Genomic DNA, 23,701 nt, shown 5'->3' on the forward strand with positions numbered 1-23,701 from the left:
GGTGAATCTAGTTACATACCTTGTTTTGTTATTGCCTCTGTGCTAGTCTAGTGGAACCACGAATTTATCATTCATTCCTCCCCCCACTCTGTTCTGATAAGATGCGTGTACTGCTCTGTGTTGTTGACAATATTATTAGAGGGCGGGAAGGGCGAAAATATTTGATACCAATTCTGCATGCTTCCTCTGTGTTTTCTTTCTCTGAACAACGTGGACTTTGAAACAATGTGCTGGAGGGACTGTGATGAGTTGGTTTTTTCATGATCCAGTTGGAGTTTAAAAAGGTGGTTTGGGGAAAGTGTGTGTGTGTGTGTGTGTTACGTTTATTGTAGATGTGCATTTGGCACTGAAAAGCATAAGAAAACATAGACCCAGCTTTCAAGCTGCTTATGCTCTAGTTTAAGATACAAATCTACCTGCATGATATTCATAATAGTACCCCATTTATGGAGTATTCTCTGTGCTATGTACTATGTTAAATGCTTTGCTTAAAATAGTAATTAAAACATTTACAAATCATGAAATAGGAAAGTGCCAAAGAATGTACAACAAATTGGTTCACCTATGGCAGAAGAAAATAATGCCCAGTGAAGGAGCGATTAGAGGCACTAGAGGCCAATGAAGGGTGACCTGGTTGCCTGGTTTGTATTGATTTTGATCTTTAGAAACAATGTTATTCTTTTTTAATACGAAAGCAGGATCTATTAGATGTCTCAAGAGTTAAGAAATTCTGATTTAAAATTTCTGTAGGCTCAGTCTGGGTGCAGCGCTTTACTTCTCTCTGAAGTAAAAAAAATATAGGATGATTTATCTCTGAGACAAAAATAGGAGACCTCTTTTTTGAGATCTTAGATTTTATTAGACACTGGCCTTAGAGCCATTTAAGCTTGGCATGGAATTATTAATAGTTGAGAGGCATCTTTACTGCTTTCTGCTTTACAGGGTTGGGTTCCACCTCTATCCTGAGAAGTATGAAGGTTAGGGCTTTCATGGTGGCTTGGGCTATATAACTTTAGCACTGGAGGTACTTAGTCTGATTTCCTCATTTTACAGATGAAGAAACTTTGCCCAAGAGAGCTTAATTCTCTTGCCAGAGGTCACATGATTTGTTGCAGAGCCAGAGTGTAAATTTGGAACTCTTGACTTCTAATGCAATGGTTTCCCCTCCACTATTTCACCTCACCTCTCCACTTCTACTTTTTTCTGAGATGTGGACATGGCAGCATAACAGTAAATGATTCCGATGATGCTCTGTAGGCACTGCTTACATTAATAATAATGATGACAATGTCCCACATTTGTGTTTGCTTTTCAAAACTTGTATAGCTTATTGTCTGCCACTGTCTGTTTTACAAGTGATCAGATTGATTGTTTGGTTAATCCATCTATCATTTTGAATAAAGTGTTGTAGTCACCTTACTCTTTATAACTTGAATAGCAGGGCTGGGGATAAGTGAAATCTTACGGTATAACCCAGTTTTTGTTTTGGTGTTCTTTTTGTACCACATTGTTCTTTTTAATCAACAGAGCTGCTAATGAAAAGCAAAGTTGACTTGTTTAAATTGTGGATCTTTCCATTTACCTTGACCTTTCTCAGTTGGATGTCCTTGAATGAAGTGGAATGGCTAACAAGCAGGGAGAAGAAGAAGGAAAAGAAAAATCTTGAATAATCCATAAACTTAATAGTCAATTCTTGAAAACATTGACATATGCTTAGCCTTATGACATTTTAAATGCTCTAATTATAATGTTTTAAATAGGAAAACAAGTGTATTTTCTATCATATCCAAATTAGTATGCATATTATTTAATGCTGTTTATTTATTTTGGAACTTGATTCTATATCTTGCAAAGGAATAATTTTACATTTATTTTCTGTTTTAAGTCTTCCACTTTCTACTGTATTGTGTTACTCTGGTGCATCTAATGTTAATATTTGATGACTCTATTTCAATAAGAAACTTAAAATTTTGGGGCCGGCCCCATGGCGCAGTGGTTAAGTCCGCACGTTCTGCTTCGGTGGCCCAGGGTTCGCCGGTTTGGATCCCGGGTGCGGACATGGCACCGCTTGACAAGCCATGCTGTGGTAGGCGTCCCATAAATAAAGTAGAGGAAGATGGGCATGGATGTTAGCTCAGAGCCAGTCTTCCTCAGCAAAAAGAGGAGTCTTGGCAGCAGATGTTAGCTCAGGGCTAATCTTCCTCAAAAAAAAAAAAAAGAAAAGAAAAGAAACAAAATTTTGAGCGTGATTGATTGATTACTTTTGGTTCAGTGTAAGGAATGGTGAAGGTAGAATCATAGCTTTTTGAATAACTCAGCTGGTACCGTGTTTTAATCAATTTTGTGCCTCTCAGTGCTTGTCATTTTACCTAGTGCAGTGGTTCTTAACCAGGGACAATTTTATCCCCCAGGGGACATATGGTAATGTCTGGAGACATTTTTGATTGTCATGACTAGGGTGAATGCTATTAGCTTCTCGTGGGTGGAGGCCAGGAATGCTGCTAAACATCCTATAATGCATTGGACAGCCCCCACAACAAAGAATTATCTGGCCCAAATATCAGTAATGCCAAGATTGAGAAACCCTTATGTATGGTAGTTGCACAATAAAGTATATTGAATTAAAAAATACATCCATTCTGTTAGTGTAAGACTTTATGTGTTATTTTGTATGTGTATTTACATACCAATTTGATGTTTCATAAGGGAGAATTTAGCTTTTTCCTTCATTATGTTTAAGCTTAAAACAAAATTTGGCAATTATAATTGATTTTAAGTTAGTTGTACTCAGTTGAAATAGTATATTAGAATTTAAATGTTAATCAACAGTAAGATTCAATGTTCTGATTTTGGATTTACTGTCTCCCTTAAGGTTTTCAGCTTCTTGGAATCAATAACATGTATTATTCCCTACAGTATTTCTACCTAGATCTGACATAATCAATTCTCTGGAAAAGTTAATTATACAGATGTCTCAATCAGTAATTGATCCCTGTCCTATTGTATTCTATTTAATCTCATCTTTCAAGTTTAAGTCTAAGATACTAAATAGAATCTGCTGAATCCAACAGCTCGCAAAACAGGACTTCAGCTTCATGCAACGAAGCTAGAGTGATTCCCACAATCCCAGAGAGGCAGAAGCTAAATTATAATAGAGTTGTTTGCCATATGTGCATCATTTCTAATCCTACTTTACAACGACTACCTCTGTTGACCTGGTTTAATTTGGACAAAGCCAACTGTTTTAACAAGGAGATAAATCCTTAACAGGTGTTTTGGGTAAGGAATGGGAAGGGGTAGGGGATAACTTATAGGGGAAGAGTATTGAAAACACCTCAGTGCTTTATGACCATACAGAGACCATGTGGTAACTTGGAATTTCTTCTGAAATCGTCATAAATGCCACCCTTAGCTGGAAGATTAATGGATAGTAATATCTGATGCCTCTCATTTCAATATGGTGCTTGTCAGAAGAAAAAACCCACAGCTGGAATCATGGCAGTTGCTGTCCTTTCCTTTTTGTTCATGTTTAACTAAACATGACCTACTGAACTCTCCATGTAAGAAGTTCACCTGATGTGACATACCTGAGAAGCTGTTAGGATTTGTAACATTTGTTTCTGAGTGTCTAGGGCAACTAGAGTAGAAGCAAATTCTAGATAGGTTTAACTGCCAAAGAGTTTGGAATTGGGAAATGTGATTTTGATATGATTTTTGAGTTTTGGCATAGAACTCACTTGGAGCGATCCCTTAGCAATGGCAGTAATCTGATCAGTCAGAAATAGCCTGTGCTTTAACAAACAGGAGGCTGCCAGCATGTGAAGTTAGTGCATGATAAATTAGGTGAGGTTGAGGAGAAAATAAAGAGATGGTGTTATAATACCCAAAACTGTGTAGTAGTGTCAGAGAGGTGTTTAACGTGAGTGTTTCAGTGTGATGGATCCGCCATACTTTTCTGTTTAAGAGAGAAAAAAAATCAGAAAACTTCCTAACTCCTAACCTCCCTCTTCTGTGGTTTTTTACTTGTAATGGTTCTTAACCTTGGCAACACATTGGAATTGCTGGAAGAGTTTTTAAAAATTACTAGTGCATGGGCTCCAGTCCCAGCAACTCCAATATATTGAGGCCTGGGCATTGATATTTTTTAAAGAGCTCCACAGATGAGTCTAACCTGCAGCCGGGATTGGGAACCACTGCTTTATAGCAGGGCATTGGAATTGTCTGGAGGGCTATTTATTAATAGGTCTAGGCTGGGACCTGAGAATTTATTTGTACTTCTAACAAGTTTGAATTTGCATTTCTAACAAGTTTCTAGCAATATCCCAAGTGATGCTGATATTGCCAGTAAGGTGATCACATTTTGAGAACCACCAAGAAGGCAGTCTTAAAAAACCATCTGGGGGCCTAGTGGTTAAGCCTGGTGTGCTCTGCTTCAGTGGCCCAGGTTTGCAGGTTCGGGTCCCTGGTGCGGACCTACACCACTTGTCAGCCATTCTGTGGCAGTGACCCACGTATAAAATAGAGGAAGATTGGCACAGATGTTAGCTCAGGGCTAATCTTCCTCAAGCAAAAAGAGGAAAATTGGGAACAGGTGTTAGCTCAGGGCCAATCTTCCTCAAGCAAAAAGAGGAAAATTGGCAACAGATGTTAGCTCAGGGACAATCTTCCTCAGGTAAAAAAAAGAGGAAGATTGGCAACAGATGTTAGCTTGGGGGCAATCTTCCTTAGCAAGAAAACAAACAAAAAACCATTTGGGTGCAACTGATTGTTCTTATTTTTGAATCATTGCTAGTAATATATTGTTGGGTTAAAAATTAAGATTAAAGTATAGCATTATGTATATGATTCCTTTATGTAAAAAAGATTGATACTTCTCTATTTGATTTTTTTAAATGAGCATTTTTAATTTTATTTAAAGAAATTTTTGGAGGAAACAGCCACATCAATAGTAACTAAAAACTTTGCATAGTACTTTGTAGTATAAAAAGCTAAGGAATTTACAATTTCTAGTAGGCTTTTTGAACTATTTAAAATAACTTGTTTGTGCTTTTTTCTTTTTTTTGACCCTGTTTTTTGAGACTCCTTCAGATTTCAGATCTTATGTTTTATATAGTCTTTTTAGGTATCTTAATGAATGTAGCCCAAATAAAAAGATTCATCCTTATTCAGCAGACATTTCAATTTGGACAGTTTGTTATTTGAGATGGGAGAAATATATATTTTTTACTTATCTTAAGCTGGGGGAACACAGAGCCATACATTAAGAAGAATGGGGGTAAGTGGGGACAGAGACAGAGAGATAGTGCTTAGGAGTTGGGGTAATGTTAGAGGAAATGGAACCTTCCCAGGTTTGGAAAGAGAGCAGCAGGAGGAGGCAGCCCATGACTTCCAGGAATGAAGGCGTCAAGAGGATGGATATGAGAGAGCTTCTGGATTCAGGAGCTTGGTCAAAGTCATAGAGCTATTAAATGGCAGAGTCTGTTCTCAGATTTGGGTCTCTAAGATTCCGGGATTCATTCTCTTTTCTTCAAAACAGTTAGATAAAGGAAAAAATGTCAGTTCTCAGGGACCAACTCTGCAACAAATGCAGCAAATGATAGTTTTGTGACAACTACAAATCCTGAAAAAGTCTCTAGATAGCATTGGCTTTTTTGCTGCTGTATTTGTTTATTGAGAATGTGTCATCCTGAAATGACAGCTTCCAATGTGACTCTCTGTGTTCTTCAGAAATCATCCTCAGCCTCTGATCACTGTGCTTGAACACAGACCTGATTGCTGGCCAGTACTTTTGCAGCAGCTGACAACTTTTTTCCAGCAATGCCCTGAAAGGTAATGTAAAATAAGGTAAATGAGGGAGATGGAATGGTATATGCTAATTTTAGAGTTCATTTTTGTTTTTTGTGTTTTTAGCTGCTTTGGCTGTAATGTTTTCTTCTGAAGAAAAGAAGTATCTTAGGGCAGGATATAGTTTTCTGTTTTCTTTTTGAGTAAGAGAAAAAACCTACAAGATTTATTGATTGTTAAAATATTGAATATGAGTAAAGCTGTTATTAAAGAAGTTAAGCATTTGTTAGTTACGACAGTTAATTAGAAATATTTGGTAAACTATTACACAATACATATAGAAGATAGATTCTTCCCCCTGGAAATTGATTAGTGAGTTAATCTCTCCATTAGAAACTTGGCGATTGGGATCAAGTAATTACTGCCAGCTGGGACCAGATAGCCACCATATGTACAGTTAGTTTAGTTTCATCATGGCCTCCCGATGGTCCTCAAAGCTACCCACCTTCTTCCATTCTTACCATTATGGCCCTGGCTCAGGTCATCATCGTTATTTCCTGCTGTGGCTGTTACTAACTGACATTTCTGCATCCAGTCTCATCCTACTCAAATCCATTTTTTAGACATCCTTCAAGGTCATATATCAAGAGGGCAAATCTTATGGTATCACTCCCTTGCTTAAATCGCCACCACTGTAGTTTTCAAACCATACTCGTAATGTATGGGCTAAGCACAGGGAACACTCCCAACTCTTCAGCTCTATTTTTATAGAATTCACACATTGATATCTTATGGAAGCTTTCTGTTGGAACAGTAGTTTGGTTTCTGAAATAGTTGGAAAATCCCTAGGCTACAGGGTAAAATCCAGTATGTTAGGCTAGGCTGTGTGTGATATGGTTTCTACCTGTTTTGCAGTTTTATCTTCTCTTTATATCACAATTTATGAATTGTGCATTCAGTGGTACACTGACTTGCTTGGGGTTCCACGCAGGAAACAGTGCTGTTCCCTTGCCTCTGTGCTTTTGCTTATTAGTAGCCCCCCCCCTCCCCCGCCCCCCACTCTCTAGAATCTTACCCTAGCCCTTTCCTGACTAATTTCTCTATTTTAAATCTCTGTGTAGGCATTCTCTGTCCGAGAAAGTCTTTGTGTATCAAGCTGGATTAGGTGTCTCTTTTACATGCTCCCGTGATAACTTCACTTGTGATTTCTAACATCATTATACTTGCTGTGTTGTCTTATAATTACTCTCCTCTATCAACTGTGAAACCTTCTTGAGGGCAAGGACTGTGTCTCATTATTCTTTGTATTAATAATTCCTGGCACTTTTCTAAGTGCTCTGTAAATGCTGAATTTATATACATGAGGCTCACAGATTGGTGGGGCCCAGCCAGTGGGTTGTAGAGTGCCTCCTAATGTATGATATCACTACATCCTTAGTCCCATCACACAAAGTCATGATAGGGTACCGTTGTCCTGGTAATCCAATGCATGAGTTATATTCACCACACCAGCTACATTCATGTTTTCTTGCTCTTGAAGGTCTTACAGTGTCCTATAGATACAGTTTCTTAAAACACCATTTCTAAGTCCATAACTTCAATTTTAGATGGAATTTCTAGGCAGGATGTACTGCCATGGGCAGTTTTAAAGAGATATAGGGAAACTCGTAATCATCTGCCAGTGAGAAAAGTCTATGTTAACATTTGAATGAATAGCTCAAAATAAACATCACTATCATCCTCTCTTTTCTCATGTAGGATTACATTTTTGAAGGTAAGGTGCTAATATATACTAAATAGGTCTTTGTTCAACTATGTCAGAAAGCAAAAATAATGAATTTATAAACATATTTGTTTAATAAAATTTGTCTCTTTTGTTAAATAGGTTGGGTAACTTTATAAAAGACGCTGCTGCTGAGGTGCCAAATTGGTTATTAAGCTTGTTTTTATGGTAATCCTTAAGAATATCTCTCTTTCCCAATACTTTATGAGTCAACAAGTAATTAATTTACCCTTTGGTTATTTTCATTTCAAAGGAGTATTATATTGGGATTTGGGAGTAGTTGTTCTAATGAAATTTGTCTAGATATTCATAAAGAAAAAAAGATAATTAATTGACTTTGGTTTATTTACTGATAAGCTTCTATTGACTTAATCCTTTCATTTAAATTCTCAGGTGTTGGAGTATGCTGTCTAGAGCCTTTTAGAAGTTCTAAATTATTTTCTATTTATTTGCAAAGAGTAATTTCAATTGCCTCATTCTACTTTTGCACTATGGGATTATTCTTTGCAAGATGAAGTTGATAATTCTGGTTGCATTTTTCAGCACACTGTTAGTTTGTGAGATTTAGTTTTCGAATAAGTTAACTTAGTAGTTTTTAAGTTGCTGTTTAGAAGGTAATGAAGGAAGGTTGGTAACAAGAATATAAATAGCGATTCACAGTTATGGGAAGGAGGCAAATGGTTGTGAAGATAGCTTGTATTTTAGCTCTTTCTGTGTTAGGAATTGTTTATTAGAGTAGCTGTTTGTGTTCATTTTTAGTAGTCTGTAGATGTCCTGAAATGACAGCGTATCTTCATGCTAGATTTTTGGGGGCATTATTTTCTTTCTTTTTTTTTAAGGAAGATTAGCCCTGAGCTAATCTCTGCTGCCAATCCTCCTCGTTTTGCTGAGGAAGACTGGCCCTGAGCTAACATCCGTGCCCACCTTCCTCTACTTTGTATGTGGGACGCCTACCACAGCATGGCTTGCCAAGCGGTGCCATGTCCACACCCGGGATCTGAACTGGTGAACCCTGGGCTGCTGAAGCAGAATGTGCGAACTTAACTGCTGCGCCACTGGGCCGGCCCCATGGGCATTATTTTCTAATTAAATTCTGCATTCATTTGTACAAGGCTTGTGATGTTAAGGCTTCACTTTCATGGAACTGAGAATTGTGTAAATTGACAATGATGCCATGGTTCTTAGGCCTGGATACTTTAATGTTGTCTAGTCTAACACATAAATTTTTCAGATGAGGAAACTAAGGAGAACAACATTAAGTGACTTGTTCAAGGTCACATGGTTAGTTAGTGGCAGAGTTGGGCCTAAAGCCTCAGTGTTTTGACTCTCATTTCAGGTCTTTTTCTAGTACTTCTCCCACAGTGGTGAACATAAATATGAAAGACTCGTGTATATATACATGCACAACTAGTGACATTCTTAACCACTGTTAATCACTTTGGGATTTCAGATTATCTGTTTTATTATTTCTCTTTTCTCCTTAAGCCCTGTCAATTTCGTATTCCACTGAAGTGATAGTTAATCATCAGATAGCACATGGGACACGCGAAATCTAAAATCAGAATAGGGTAAGCCAAGGAGATTTTTAAATAGTATATTGTCCTTAAGGAAGCTCGACATGCTCCTGATGTCAAATAAAAACAGCATCTTAGAAATATATTTTTTTATATGAACCTTGCATTTCACCTTCAGCATCCTAAAGTAGGAGAAAACTGATAAGCTATTTGTGGACATTCTTGACACTTGGATAGTATTTATTCTCTGGGGAATACATTATTAGAGAGAGATGAGGAAACAATGTTTTTAAAATCTCTTTTCTGGAAACTTATTCTTCATATTCTGACCCATACATACATTATCTGCTTGATTGATCCGTGAAGCTTTATTTAGTTTCCCAACGTGGATGATGTGATAAAGATTTATGTTTTAGTAATAAGTATGAACTCAAAAGTCCTCCTTTTGAGTTTTTAAGGTTGTGTATTTGTACTCATGCTAGAAAAAAAGATTCCTTCAGACTGTGAACTCCAGCAGAGCAAGGATTTAATCTGTTTATGTTTCTTGCTTTGTTTCTAGCTCATAGAAGAGTGAATGGTGTACTGTGGGGACTCAGTAAATTTTGCCAAGCAAATAAATGAATGAATGAATAAATTAAATCTTATCAATTTGGTAGCTTTTACATTTTTATTAATGTTAATGGTGTTTTGAAATCACATTGCTGGGGAATGTATGGTATTATAAAATTATGTTGTCAAGCATAATTCCAATGCCATTTCCTCCATGAAGATGAAGTGTTGCACTTTTGGCCTCTCTTTTAGCAGTTTTCACTTCCTCTCCTCGAATCCAGGAACAGAACTGATTGTTCCTGTTAGATTGTGTACTTCTTAAGGATAGGTAATGCCTGGTTCATCTTTGTATTTTATCTGATAATTCCTTATATATAATCAATATGAAAAATATTAAAATTGATATTTAATTGCGTGCTAATTGTACAGTGACCCTATAACTTACTGTAACTGAATCGATTAATGATTGAGATCTCTTTGAAGGCCTAGTGTGTACAGTTATTGGTAATACAGCAGTAAACAGAAATCCGTGGTCCAAGCCCTCATTTGATTTATAGTCTGGCAGGGAATATTAAATGAATGACATGTTAAATAGTTGACAATAAAGTCATTCTCCTATAGAAGCACATAGTGGGGATCTGACCTAGGCTGTGTATCAGGGAAGGCCCTCAGGAAGCTATTGTAAAGGAGAGAACTGAAAGATGGTAGAAATTAGGCAGAGGAAGAAACAGGAAAGGGAGAAAGGGGAGAGTATTATAGGTAGAGGGAACAGCAAGTGAGAAGAAAGCCCAGAGGCTTGGTTGAAGATCTGAAAGAAATTTAGTATCGTTCAGCAGAGAACAGAGAGAAGCAAGCAGTGAGGCTGGAAAGATCAGCAGAGGCCAAATTATGGAGGTTTTGTGAATAGGGCTAAATAATTTCTCTTAGGGGTAAACTCTCTTGAGCTGGTTAACGACGTAGTCAGATTTTTATATCTCAAAAGTCATTCTGGCATTTTAGTGATTTTGGAATAGGAGTTATTGGGATATTTTGAAATCTAAATGCAGTTGTGTGTCACTTAACGACTGGGATACATTTTGAGAAGTACATCATTAAGTGATTTCGTGGTTGTGTGAACATCGTAGAGTGCACTTATGCAAACCTAGATGGTATAGCCTACTACACACCTAGGCTATATGGTACTAATCTTACGGGACAACCGTCATATGTGCCGTCCGTCGTTGACTAAAACGTCATTATGCAGCACATGACTGTAGAAAGGAGGAAGACTGAAAGATTTGTAGTGTCTTCCTCCTTTGGGAAGAGCTTAAGAGAAGGTACTTGGCAAGTTACTTCACCTCTCTCTGCCTCAGTTTCAGCATCTGCATAATCGGATTATACTGTTTTTTATTTCATAGGGTTGTGGTGAGGATCAAGTGAGTTTAAAGGCTTAAAGTGCAGTAACTTGCACACCAAAAGTGTTAACAAGTTGACAAGTAAATGTTAACTATTATCATAATCTTCTTGGGGTATCTGTATGGCCTTGTTTTACATAGAACCTCACCTGTAGAGGTTTTTTATTTCCTTTTATTAAGATTGGCACCTGAGCTAACAACTGTTGCCAATCTTTTTTTTTTCTGCTTTTTCTTCCCAAATCCCCCTAGTAGCCAAATCCCCCCAGTACATAGTTGTATATTCGCCTGTGGAGTTTTTACAAATGCATGCCTGTGTCATAGTCCTGGAGAGTGGATTCTGACATCTATAATTCTAAACAGCTTCTGAAATGATTCTGATGTTCGTGAAGGACTGGTCCTGGAGATACAGATGCTATTCTAGTGTGCAAGTGGAGACTCTCTTAGTCCTGGGCCAGGCGTGCAGTCTGGTGTTGTCATTTGCTCCAGGAAACAAAGGACTGTTTGGTGTGGGTGTAGGTAGGTCATGGTGGAATAGAAGAATCATGAAAAGAGTTACACTTGATAATATCATAGATTATGATATGTCATGAACTATAAGTTGATATTTACCTCTTACCTGCTTGGTACTCTGTTTAACTCAGTGACTGGCTTATGCATTACATGACTTACAGGTCAGAAGTTTCATGTGTCCAAATCATGGCACCATTTCTATGGTATCTATATTGTGAACCATCCCAGTTACAAGAATATGCTAGACTCAGACTAGCCCTGCTAAAAGTCTTACTTCAACCCCGGGTTTGTGACAAAGAGCAACCATCAATATTGGAACAACGGATACTTCAACTGTATTGTGAGATGGTTCCGTGTTTACAGGTAAGGCCTTTCATCCTCCTTCACTAATATACCCTCAGCATCAGTAAGTGTTGATTATTATTGTCATACATAAAGTAGGACCTATGTGATTTGTCAAATTCAGATACAATCCCAGCTCTAGAAATGCTTATAAGCTTTTGGAGATGATGAAGGAACCAAATCTAGATTTAAACATTAATATATACAGTGTTAACTAAATTCATAGAAATATAAATCAACCTAGTCCATTTTAGGATTAGTAGGAATGGAAACTTTCCTTTGTGTAAGAAAGACTTCAGGGAAAAGAATTTTGAGTTGGATTTCTCCTTGTGCTAGACACTGAGAGAGTTACAAGGAAAGAAAACACCCCTTGGTGCAAATTAGAGAAAGATGCGCCTCTAGGCAGATACAGCCCTGAGAACGCATGGCTTGATCAGCTGAATGCTGGCTAGATTCCAGTTTCCACATGTCCCCTTACAATGTATTTGCTGACCCTGATGGATCCTGCTCTTGAGAAGCTCACAGTCTAGTAAGGGAGTTAAGACAAGTATATAAATTCTCATAATTCAGAGTAGATGGATGGAAGATATTTAACAGAAATATGGATAAAATGCCTGGGGAGTTCAGGGGAGGGAGAAATTTGAGCTAATGTCTCTATCACCACAGATTTAAAAAAAAACTCTGGTTGCCATTGTGCTGTGATTTTAGGGTAGTGAACGTTTCTCAGGCCATCCTCTCCCATCGCTGAAATTTGTCCTTTGCCTAGAATCTCAGCACCATGCTGCCCAGCTGATGGAAGGAATCTGTGAATATTTTTCAAAGTGATCACTTGAGGTCAGAGATGACGTGTTTTAAGTTTGTGTTAGCAAGGAGTGACTAGAGTGGATCTTTCCTTTGTGACTTATAAATAGGCTTTCCTGTAATCAAGGCAGAGAAAAGTTAATTAAAATCAATTCTCCTGTGGCTTTTCCAAAGCCTTTGTTTTGTGTGAGCAATAAAGCAATGTATAGGCAGAACACCTTGAAATAGGGTATGCTTTTCCACACCATGCTTGCATCGCCCTGTTCTGTGTTCTTTGGTGGATGTTTGCCCTCATTTTCATGAACCTATATTGACAAGCCTAAATGATTCTAGAAGTGAGCTCTGTGGAATATTTCTGGGAATCTGTGGCTTGTTGATATAGTCAAAATAGGTGAGAAAAAAAGCAATACATCATTTGGAACTAATGGAACGAGCAACATAAGTACACTTAATCATTTAAGAAATCAACTTTATTAGAATGAAGAATCAGAGTTGAGAGAGATCTTAGCAGCAATGTAATCAATTTTCCCATGGATTACAGGTATTTCTTATACTCTTTAAAAGACAAGCGTTCTATGACAGATTAAGTGTTTGAGTTATAGGAAGCATGCTATTTTGCAAGGCAACTTTTTTTTTTCTTTCTAGCCACTAGTTCTAATTGACCTGTGTTTTCCTAGGGCTTTACCTGTTAGTCTTTCTTCTCAGAACAAAACAAAATCAGATTTCTCAAAAGCGCATCTGTGTCCTCTCGTGTGTTGTTTCTCTCTTCCTTCCTTTTCCTCCTTTATATCCTTCCATTCTTCCTTCTTTCCCTCCCTCCTTTCTTTCCTTCATCAATTTCTTTTCTTCTCCACGTGAAATGGTTTTCAGACTTTTTACTGTCCTTTGCCCGGAGTTCTCTAGTTTATTGGTGTTCAGAATGTGTTACTAGAAAAGGTTCTCCTTAAAGCTGAATACAGTACTGTCACTGTGGTCTGACCCATATGAGCACTTGAATAAAATCACATTAATTAAAAAAATTTTTTTTAGAAATAGCCGTGCCATCCTATTGACCTATGATGAAATGGTGGTCAGTGAAATGTCTGTTTCTTTTTCTTCTCATACGAGTTGCTCTTCCATGTTATGTTTGTGGAATTGTCTTTATTTGGTCTTACCTGCCTTAAATTTTACTACTGACTTTTGATTCCAGTAGTTCTTTCTTTTTAACTGTGACTCTTGTCATTGCACATTTTATTCATTGCACACAATCTATTTCTACATAAAAATAGAACATTACTTCAAAAGTATTCTGGTTAGAGAGCCTTTAATGCTAACTTGCTGAGGTTGTCTTTCAAAAATTTTTTTTTATTATGGAAAATTTCAAGTATGCATAAAAAAATGCACTCAAGGAAATATGTTGTCAAATAAACATGAGGCTTTTCTTTGTTTTAATCCCTTTCTTTTCTTGGTGGCCTTTTGCCTTTCCCATTGTATATTTGCAAAAGAGCAAGATAATTTAGCTTCTGGACTGTTCACATTTATTTTTTATAACTTAATATTTTCCTCCCCCTTGATCTTTTAATATTTTTTTCTCTTGTTTGTTAGGAAATAGTTTTTCTCTCTGTGTATAACTTATAGTCATTTTGGGTTATTATGGTGGTAACGACTGGTGAAAGGTACAGCTGGTCAACTGTAGGCTTTCCTCTTGATGAATTTAACAGACACAAGGCTCCTGATTGAAGCAGATGGTTCATTGTTTGTAATCTCTGGGAAATGCCAGTGTGTCTGCGAGCAAGACCATATCCTTAATACCAACTCCAGAATTTTGATCAGAACAGCTGGGTTTGAATTGAATTGGGATTTTCAAGAGCACCCAAGTCCTTCCTATCTAACACATTAGCCTGTTGAGAAGACACCCTACCATTTGAATATGGTCATTCATGCGTCTGCCAAGTGTGGAAATGATGCTCTCAGTTAAGGTTGTCTGAGCAAATATCTTGCAGATGAAGGGCTTAGTAGTGCGTTAAAATAACATGCTAACCCTTTACTATCAGGTAACTAAGTTGGAATTGTAAAGAGGAGAGTTCATTGGAGAACTCAAAACCAACTTTAATTAATTTCCTTCAACACGTTGGCACTCTCATATAAATTGTTTTAAAAAAAATCTGCACTCAGAGAAGTTAGAAAAATAAACAAAAAAAAAATTTATGCCAACCAGCAGTAACAGAAACAGTAGCAAATTGTATTTTGGTTAGTGACAAAAGGAGAAGGCAGAGTTGTATAGCTTAAGCTTCTTTGAGTTAATCTCCTTTAAGTCTTTATAGGTTTAGGGAAAAATATTTTGTTGTTAAAACCTCTTATATAGCTGAAAATTATCTTTTGGTTTGTATATTATTTTAATGTCATGTACGGGCTTTTTTAAACAGATGAAAGATTTGATAGAGACAACAGAAGTGATGCTGTTTATCGAGGAAGTGTATTTAAGCCTTTTGCGTCATCCCATTTTCTGGAAAATTCAGCTTGCCCAGATGACCCTTCAGCTTCTATGTGTCTGTGAAGTCAGCTTAAAGATAACTGGGGAATGTTCATCTTTAATTCACCTTTTAGAGCACAGTGTTGAATTTCTGAAGGAGGTAAGGATTGTAAGAAATTTTAATGTGTCAGTTATCACTTAAGTGGGTCTTGGTGTTTCAGTAGCTGGGTGGGTGTACTTTTTTACTTTATTGCATACCAAAGGTGTCTTGATCTAATATCATTAGATCATACTACTAATGTATTACTACTATTAATATCATTTATTATAAAAATGAGTTATTAAATGCTCTTTAGAGCATCAGTTATGGATCTACCACTGTGACATTTTTTCATTTATTCATGTGAGAACACAAGTGTTGAACATAGACTATGTGCCAGATCCTAAGGAATGCATAGATGGAAAGGTACATTCTGTGATCTCAAGGGACTTAACTACACGCAAGTAAATCATTGTAGTACAAGAAGGTAAATGCTTCTGTGGGAGTGCATTTAAACTGCAATGAGAGCACAAGTTAAGGGGAGTAGGGCATTAGTTCAGATTTGAGGAAGTCTGAGTAGGAGTTTGCCTGGTACAAACCAGAGGTTGGAAAAGGCATTCTGGCTGCAGGAACAGCATGTGCCCAAGTACAGAAACATGAGAGAGCAGGCAGGCATGGCCTGTAAAGAAAACAAGAAGGTTTTGAGCGTTGTTGAAGGATTAAGGTGTAGGAGATAAGGCCCAGCCTTGAGTTCACATTTTGTCTTCTAGGCAATGGCATGCTATTAAGATCTTTTGGCAGAGTTGCCCTCATATTTTTGTGTGTGGAGGGTTATTCTGGTGGGAGAGTGGAGGAGGGTTTGGAGCAGGGCAACAGTAATAGGACAGGAAGTGAGGAGCGATGTCTTAGACTGCTAGAGCTGCCATAACAAAATACCACAGCCTGGGTGGCTCAGACAGCAGGAATTTATTTCTCACACTTCCAGAGACTAGAAAGTCCAAGATCAGGGTGTTGGCTGATTTGAGTCCTAGTCTCTTCCTGGCTGGTAGGTGGCTGCCTTCTCCCTGTGTCCTCACATGGTGAAGACAGAGCAAGAGTAAGCTCTCTATCATTTCTTTTTATAAGGACACTAATCCTTCTGGAATAAGGCCCCACTCTTATGACCTCATTTAACTTTAATTACTTCTTTACTCCAAAACATACACCTTGGCAGTTAAGACTTCAACATATTAATTTGGGAGTGGGAAGCATTCAGTCTATAGCAAGGGGCTAATTAGGGAAATAAGAATGGGAAGAAAGAAATATAGGAGATGAAGAAGTAGAGCTTTGTGGTTGCTTAGATGGTCAAGGAGAGGGTCCTCAGTTGGGTCTCAGCTTTCTATTTTGGGCAACTGCATAGTGCCATTCACTTTGAGAAATGATGGCTGATGTTGGAGGGAAGATGATAAGTTTGGTCTTAGATATGCTTGGTTTGAAGTATTTATGAATCATAGGTAGTTGGATATATGGTTTTAAAATTCATGATAGAGCCTAGGCTAAAGGATAGATTTGTAGACATGTACTTTGGGGTGGGAGTTTTAACCATTGGATTGCATGACAGGGCTTGGGAGGGAATTCCAGGGGCTGTTGATATTTGGAGGTCCTGATAAAGAAGAGTCTGAGAAAATATGCCCAGATGGATTGCATGACAAGCAGAAGAGACAGATGACATGAAACTCAAAGGAAAGAATATCTCAAAAAGGGGACTGGTCCACAGTGTCATGGAGGGAGGATTGAAAGTAGGGGATGGAGAGTGCTCTTGGGAGGCAGCAAGTAGAATTGTTCACATTAGAGGAAGCAGGTTCAGTGGAGTGGTGATGGTTGGAAGCAGATTGGAATAGGGGAGTGAATGGCAGGTGAGGAAATGCAGGGAGTGGATGTAGATTTTGGTGAAAGGTGGGAGCTGATGAAGTTTCAAGTAAGTCGTTTGTCAATTTGTCAATCTTGTGATTAGAATGGTTTCACATATGCTGGGACTCCATAGACAATATTATTTCATGTGTTATATATTTTATTTGCTATATCTAATATTGTATATATTATCTATTATGTACAACAGTAACATCTTAATATATAGTAGCATATATTTGTGTTATATATAATATTATATATTCTCTATTATGTATAATAGTAATATACAGTAAAAATATACTACCATGTATATATATAATGGTACTATGTAGTAATAATATATAGTCTATATTACATAGTAATATAACTGATATGTATCCTATTATATCAATTATATATTATATAATTATTATTTTATCATATTATATATATCATATACCAAGCCTCTATTCTGATGTGTAATTATATGTTATAGATAATTATACCTATTAGGTATATAATAGATAATATATATGATACATTATTACATAGATAATATATAGATAAATATTATATAGAAAATATTATATAGCTAAATTACCAGGAGTTGTATGTCTTAACTGGAAATGTAACATACTTAGCAGGTAAATCCTGTGTTGTTCCTTTTTACTTGTACTAGATTCATGTGAGTAGTAGACATAATTATCAAGTATAATTTCACAGGGTTTAGTTCCTTTTGCTATCATTCTCTGATCATTTTATTGTATAGCCTCCCCCCGCCACGCACATTTAGCATACATTTATTAAGCAGCTTCCTATGGCAAACACTTTGCTGTAGCAATTAGGTGAAAACAGGCAAGGTTCGTGAAGCTTCCATTCCAGTCAAATGGTTCAGACTAGTGCCCATAAAAATCACTGGGCAGAGTTTATTAAAATGCAAATACCTCGGGCCTACCCCTAGATATCCTGCATTAGTAGGGCTGAGTAGGGCCCAAACATCTGCATTTTAAACTAGCACCCTCAGGTGATTTTTCTAATATTTTTTTGCACATAAGGCAAACACCCTTCTAAGCATCACACAGATCAAGAAATGGAGCTTTTCCAGCCACTTCCGAGATTTTCAAAGCCCAGTCCTAATCACCACCTCCTCCCTCCTGTGACTGTCCTGACTTCTATAGTAATATCCTCCTTATGTTTCTTTGTAGTTTTATCACGTAAGTTTTGTGCTACACATCATAATGCAGTCTTTTAGATATCTTTTAAACTAAAGGTGGTCCCCTTCCCTTCCTTCTCCCACTTCTTTTCTTCCTTGCAGTTTAGGTGTTGAAAAACCTGACTTATGTGAGCTGTAGAATTTTCTATATTCTGAATTTTGATTGCATCCTCATGATGTGTTTTGATGTGTTTCTCTGTTAAAAGGTACTTAGCTCTAGAGACTTGATTAGATTCAGAGCTTTTTTTCTTTTTAAAGATTTTATTTTTCCTTTTTCTCCCAAAGCACCCCGGTACATAGTTGTGTATTTTTTAGTTGTGGGTCCTTCTAGTTGTGGCATGTTTTGTTTTGTTTTTCCAAGACAGCAGGGCATGGTGTGTTCTTTCATCAAGAAGCATGTAATGTGTGTTGCGTTTCTTTTTATGGTGTTAGAAGTTGTTGATGCTCAATGCCTAGTCCATTAATTCATTAGGAGTTAAAGAAATGATGTTCTAGTTCTATCCTTTGAAATGATGTTCTAGTTCTATCCTTTCTTCTTTATTTATTAGCTGGAATACTTCTATAAAAAGAAACTCCCCTTCACCTGCTATTTCTATGCAATGGTAGGGTTTATATAGGAAAGGTAGGATGAATGCTTGACTCTTTCCCTTTTTTTCCCAATTTCTAAAAGTATTATTATGAACTCAGATTTGAGCATATTTGATGCATTTCAATCTCTTACAGATAATATCCTTATTAAAGTTCAAGTTGTCCTATTTTTGGCCAGTAGGAATCTCTTCAAGTTGGCTATTGAGTCCAATTTTTAAAATACTTTCGATTATAATATTAGAATCACATACTTTGATTTAGAACAATGAAATGATGAAAGAAGGTCATATTTGTATTGTGTTTTCCTTCTGCCCAATATTTTAACAATTTTAGAAGGAAGTAAAAATAAGTAGAACTGTTGAAATAGTTCTGTTATGAAATTTCCTTCCCCACCCCACCCTCCCAGTGTTCCTGAGGTGGAAAAAAAAAAAAAGCCTTGGAAATTAATTTGCAAACATATATCCTTTAGGCCTGTGTACACTAATTTGAATCAAAACGAAGTAGAATAAGGCAGTCTTATTACCTATTTTGGGGCTATACCTATATTCTTATATTACTGAGTTTATCGGCTGGTTATTCAGTTCAAATATTAACATTAACTTTCCTTTTCTCCCTTGTTCTCTTTCTGCTCTTATCGTGAAGATCTTTCATTGCACAGTGAAAATGGTTGTGTATCTTAGGCTACCTTAATTTCAGTGGATTTGGTCTTAGTTGAGCTATTTTTAGCCTTATTTGAATCATCATAACGTAAGGTCTTTTCCAATTCAAGCAAAATATATGTACTCTGAACAGCAAAATTAGGCAAAAATGATATTGATTGTGAGGAGACTGGGAGCTCAGAAAGTGAAGCAAGAGCTAACCATCCTGGCTTTGGTAAGGTGAGGATGTTCTCTGAAACATCACCGTCAGATGATGCAGTTCTATCCACCTTTCTTCACTGTGTGTCTCAGTTTAAGTTTTCAGATTCCTGGGAAAAACGATCTAGTTGGCCCAGCTTGGATCAGTCAGCTCTGACCACAGGACAGGGTAGGGAGAAAAGCCATGGCACTGGGGGATTGTGTGAGCTGGGCTGCCACCTCCATTGTGTCTGCTACAGATAGATACTTACCTCTGATATCGCCTTTCTTACACCTTGTTCATAGAGGCATCCCTAGGTCCAACATATGTACCTAGTGCTTAGTACATAGGTAGTGCTCAGTGATATCTCTCATTTGAACTGAGGACAAAAAAATGTGGACTCCAAGCGTTTGCTGTCATTAAGACTCCTGTGACATCTATGGCCAAATATAAAGGCATTTCCTCCTTTTTCATATTTTACTTCCTTTCTCCACATAGGCTCTAAATTAGCCTCGGTTCTGCCAAAAGTAGACCCTGAGTTTTCCCAAAGGCAAAAGCAGAGCCTGAGTTTCCACAAAAGCAAAGACTTATACAACAGAGTTCATTTGCAAATGTGATCCCAGCAAGCAGGTGGGAGAGGGACCAGAAGAGTGAAATATTGAAGATGGGAGAGGCAATAGAGTATTATCAAGTTGGCCATGGCTACAAGCAACCAGTTCTCAGAATATTCTGAGAAGCTTTATGAAATATGTCTTAGAACCCTCCAGAAGGATCCAGAATAAAGGGAGAAGCATTTATCCCTGGGCTTCTATTGCCAGTTTGTCAAGCTTTGGCCTATGGAGCTTCAACTTCCTTGTACTTCTGGATCTTTGACGTGGTCTGAGGCAAGAAGCAAGAGCCACTACAGCAATAGCAGTAGTATTTGAAGTGGTACATGAGATGTCCAACACAGGCTTTTATTAAAAGATCTCATTAAATCGTACCATTCTTGGTGTCTATTAAAAATCGATCAAGCAAAAAAAACACCTTGTAACCTGTCAGAATTGTAAGCAGTTTAAGGTTGGTCTAATCCTCCACCATGACTTTTCCTTATTTTTGGTCTTGGATCTCCAGCTCTTTTCCTTTCATCCTCTGTTGTGAACAGGCCAGTCTCACTCTTCCTGAAGAAAGCAATGTTCATTTATGCCTTCATCCCTTTCAGTTCCATCCACTTAAAATGCTTCTAGTCCATTTCAGAGCCCTGAAAAGCGATTTTATGGCCCTTCCAGTGATAGCTTGTGTGGAAAATGCTTTCCTGTGATAGCATTAGTATAAAGTAATACTTTTATTTGTCTCTGATCCCCTTGGTAGCTAGGAAAATTGAAATTTAAATGATCTTGCTAGTTTCCTTTTTTTTTTTAATGGACATGCAGAATTTGAAATGAAATTGAAGAAAAGATAATGGCATAGAATGGTTTGATGGTGTATATTGTAAGTGTATTGATTTCAGAATGCATTTATTGTCTTCAAATAGATAACAGTTGCTTGATTGTTCTTAACTATATTTTGAAACAGTAGACATATATAGGCCTCAACGACACAAATTGGAACATATTCCATTAAAAAAAAATTATCAATTTTCTTCTTTTGCTGCTTTTTAAAAGTGCATAATCAAGCACTTTAGGAGATTTTGCAGTTTAATTTCATTTTTCAAATGGTGTAGCTGAGGTGTAGATATATATTTGTTTGTGCCAGAGTTGATACCATCTCCAAAGTGATAACTTCTGAGTATATCAGACTAAGTTATTTTTCTCTCAAGTGTTTCTTTAACATGTGGCTCTACGTCACTTTTCCTTTTTTCCCTTGCCTGTCCTCGTGATTTATAGGTACTTTGCTCTGCAGGCACTTCTGTAAAATTTCAGAATGAAGTAATTTTAGTAAAGTGTGCTGGACCTTTCTTCTTTAGTTCCATGGTACATTAATGTTTTCTTTATTTAGAAACCTCAAATAACATCTTATGTCACTTGCATTTTATTTATTAGAACTTAATATACACATCCTTTTTCATTTCATTTATATACTTGGTGAAATTAATGATTTTAAGTTTCTATGATTATTGCTTTGCTACATTTAAACATGTTTAATAAATCACTGTAATTTAAAAATAATCTCTGCCTCCCTAGGCACTAATGTTTCTTTTATTATAATAGCATGATTTATTAAAATTTGTTAGGTGTAATTCATTATGTAAGTTACATAGATGAATCATGTCTTTATTAGCTAAGTAGATAATTGAGCTACTTTTCAGAAATGAAATATTCTTAAATTAAGTATTTCAGGTAGTTTTCAGTGGTTTGCAAAGATTGATGTTTTGAAGACTTATCAGTCTGTTGTGTTAAGGAATTTTCCCTCTGAATTAATTTGGTGTATGGCCTATTGCTTGTTGGCCAGATAGGATATTATTTTGAATTTATATGTGACTGCTGTGACTTTCACCAATTCTTGCTTTAGTAGAGCAGACTTACTATAAATAATTTTGTATAATACATTTATAATATTTCATGTTAAATATGCTCTTCCTGGATACATGTTATAAAGCCATGGCTCTGGGAACTTCTTCAACTCTCTTCATTTTTTCTTTTCTTTTAGGATTTTCCTGTTGAACTGGTCATAATTGGAATAGCTTTACTACTGCTACAGTCTCCGGCAAGTCAGCAGAAGCCAATCTTAAGTCTAGGTAAATAAAAATACGCTCATAAGAGTAAAACATAGTGGCTGACCCTGTGGCCGAGTGGTTAAGTTCGTGTGCTCCGCTGCGGTGGCCCAGGGTTTCGCTGGTTCGAATCCTGGGCGTGGATATGGCACCGCTCGTCAGGCCACGTTGAGGCAGTGACCCACATGCCACAACTAGAAGGACCTGCAACTAAGATATACAACTATGTACCGGGGCGGTTTGGGGAGATAAAGCAGAAAAAAAAAAAAAAAAGATTGGCAACAGTTGTTAGCTCAGGTGCCAATCTTGAAAAAAAAAAAAAGAGTAAAAAATATAATATGAGTGTTGGCAGAAGTCACTTGAACTATTTATCATGCTATGCTATAAAGTCATTTATACTTTGAGTTTCCACTAGGGAATTTTTCTAATTAATAATTATCAAATAGAACTTTTTTCTTCTTACCCAACAAGGTGTTTTGTGCAAGTTTCCAAACACCTTAATATGCCAAGTATCTCAGCTGGACGTTAGAACATTATAATCTAAATAATATAGCAGTAACATTGGAAAATATGTTAAAGGCCATATCAACTTATTCACGGTTTTACGGCAAACTGAGAATCAATACCATAAAACCCTTGAAAGAAAATAAGTGTTCAGCATTTGTCTTTGTTTTTAAAACTCTCTATACCTTTACTATTCAAAACTGGTGCCACAGTGAACAAGATTTAATTTATAGTTATTGTATTAACTTAGCTAGAACAAATGAAAAATAACATTCTTGTGGCTATCTAGTATTGATTTGAAGAAAAGTGAAGGTAAGAAAGTGAAAGGGTGAAGAAAAGGTGAAGAAAAGTGGGGTAAACAATCAAGTTGCTAGGTCTGGCAGATTGACAAACAAGTCACACCTTTGAAATGCGGCTTTTACCTTAATGTTGCCTTACTTTCCTTGGTCCAACATAAGCCACCTGGTAATGGAGGATCTGTCTTATCATGTTGCGTAGTGCCATGATGCATTGATACATTCCCACCCTGACTTTAAAAAAGTGCTTGAGGTAAATAGCAATTGTGTAGCTCATTCTTCTGGGCGTTTTAATGCATCATGATTTTGAGGGTGTTGCTCTTCCACTTACAATCTGTCTTCAAAATGGCTTTACCGTGCAAAACGGACCCTTGGCTCTTAGGCTGTGATTCCTACCTTGCTTTTGCCAGTTGGTGTTATGCTCATTTTTGCCCTCCTCCCTAGTTCCTTTCTAAACTGCTTTTTCTTTTGTCTTTCTTATAGCAGTGCGCATGGCATCTTCCCATAGGTGTAATTTACCAGTTCTGCTACTT

General features: G+C 37.0%; 1 protein-coding gene across 10 annotated transcripts in view; it reads left to right on the forward strand.

Annotated features, from left to right (window-relative positions):
- FOCAD (focadhesin) overlaps window positions 1–23,701 on the forward strand; it is a 269,889-nt gene that overhangs the window by 61,842 nt on the left and 184,346 nt on the right. For 8 of the 10 annotated variants that reach the window (XR_011431488.1, XR_011431487.1, XM_023627427.2 and 5 more), the window contains 4 exons: window positions 5,728–5,829; window positions 11,696–11,897; window positions 15,083–15,289; window positions 22,305–22,392. Coding sequence is in view for 8 of the 10 variants with exons in the window: in XM_023627427.2 (XP_023483195.1) it covers window positions 5,728–5,829; window positions 11,696–11,897; window positions 15,083–15,289; window positions 22,305–22,392 (599 nt within the window). In the remaining 2 variants the exon portion in view is untranslated. The remainder of the gene's footprint in view (window positions 1–5,727; window positions 5,830–11,695; window positions 11,898–15,082; window positions 15,290–22,304; window positions 22,393–23,701) is intronic. The other 2 variants (XM_070248569.1, XM_070248570.1) reach the window with 1 other exon arrangement.

Source organism: Equus caballus, chromosome 23, assembly GCF_041296265.1.
Source record: "Equus caballus isolate H_3958 breed thoroughbred chromosome 23, TB-T2T, whole genome shotgun sequence".
NCBI classification, from domain to species: Eukaryota; Metazoa; Chordata; class Mammalia; order Perissodactyla; family Equidae; genus Equus; species Equus caballus.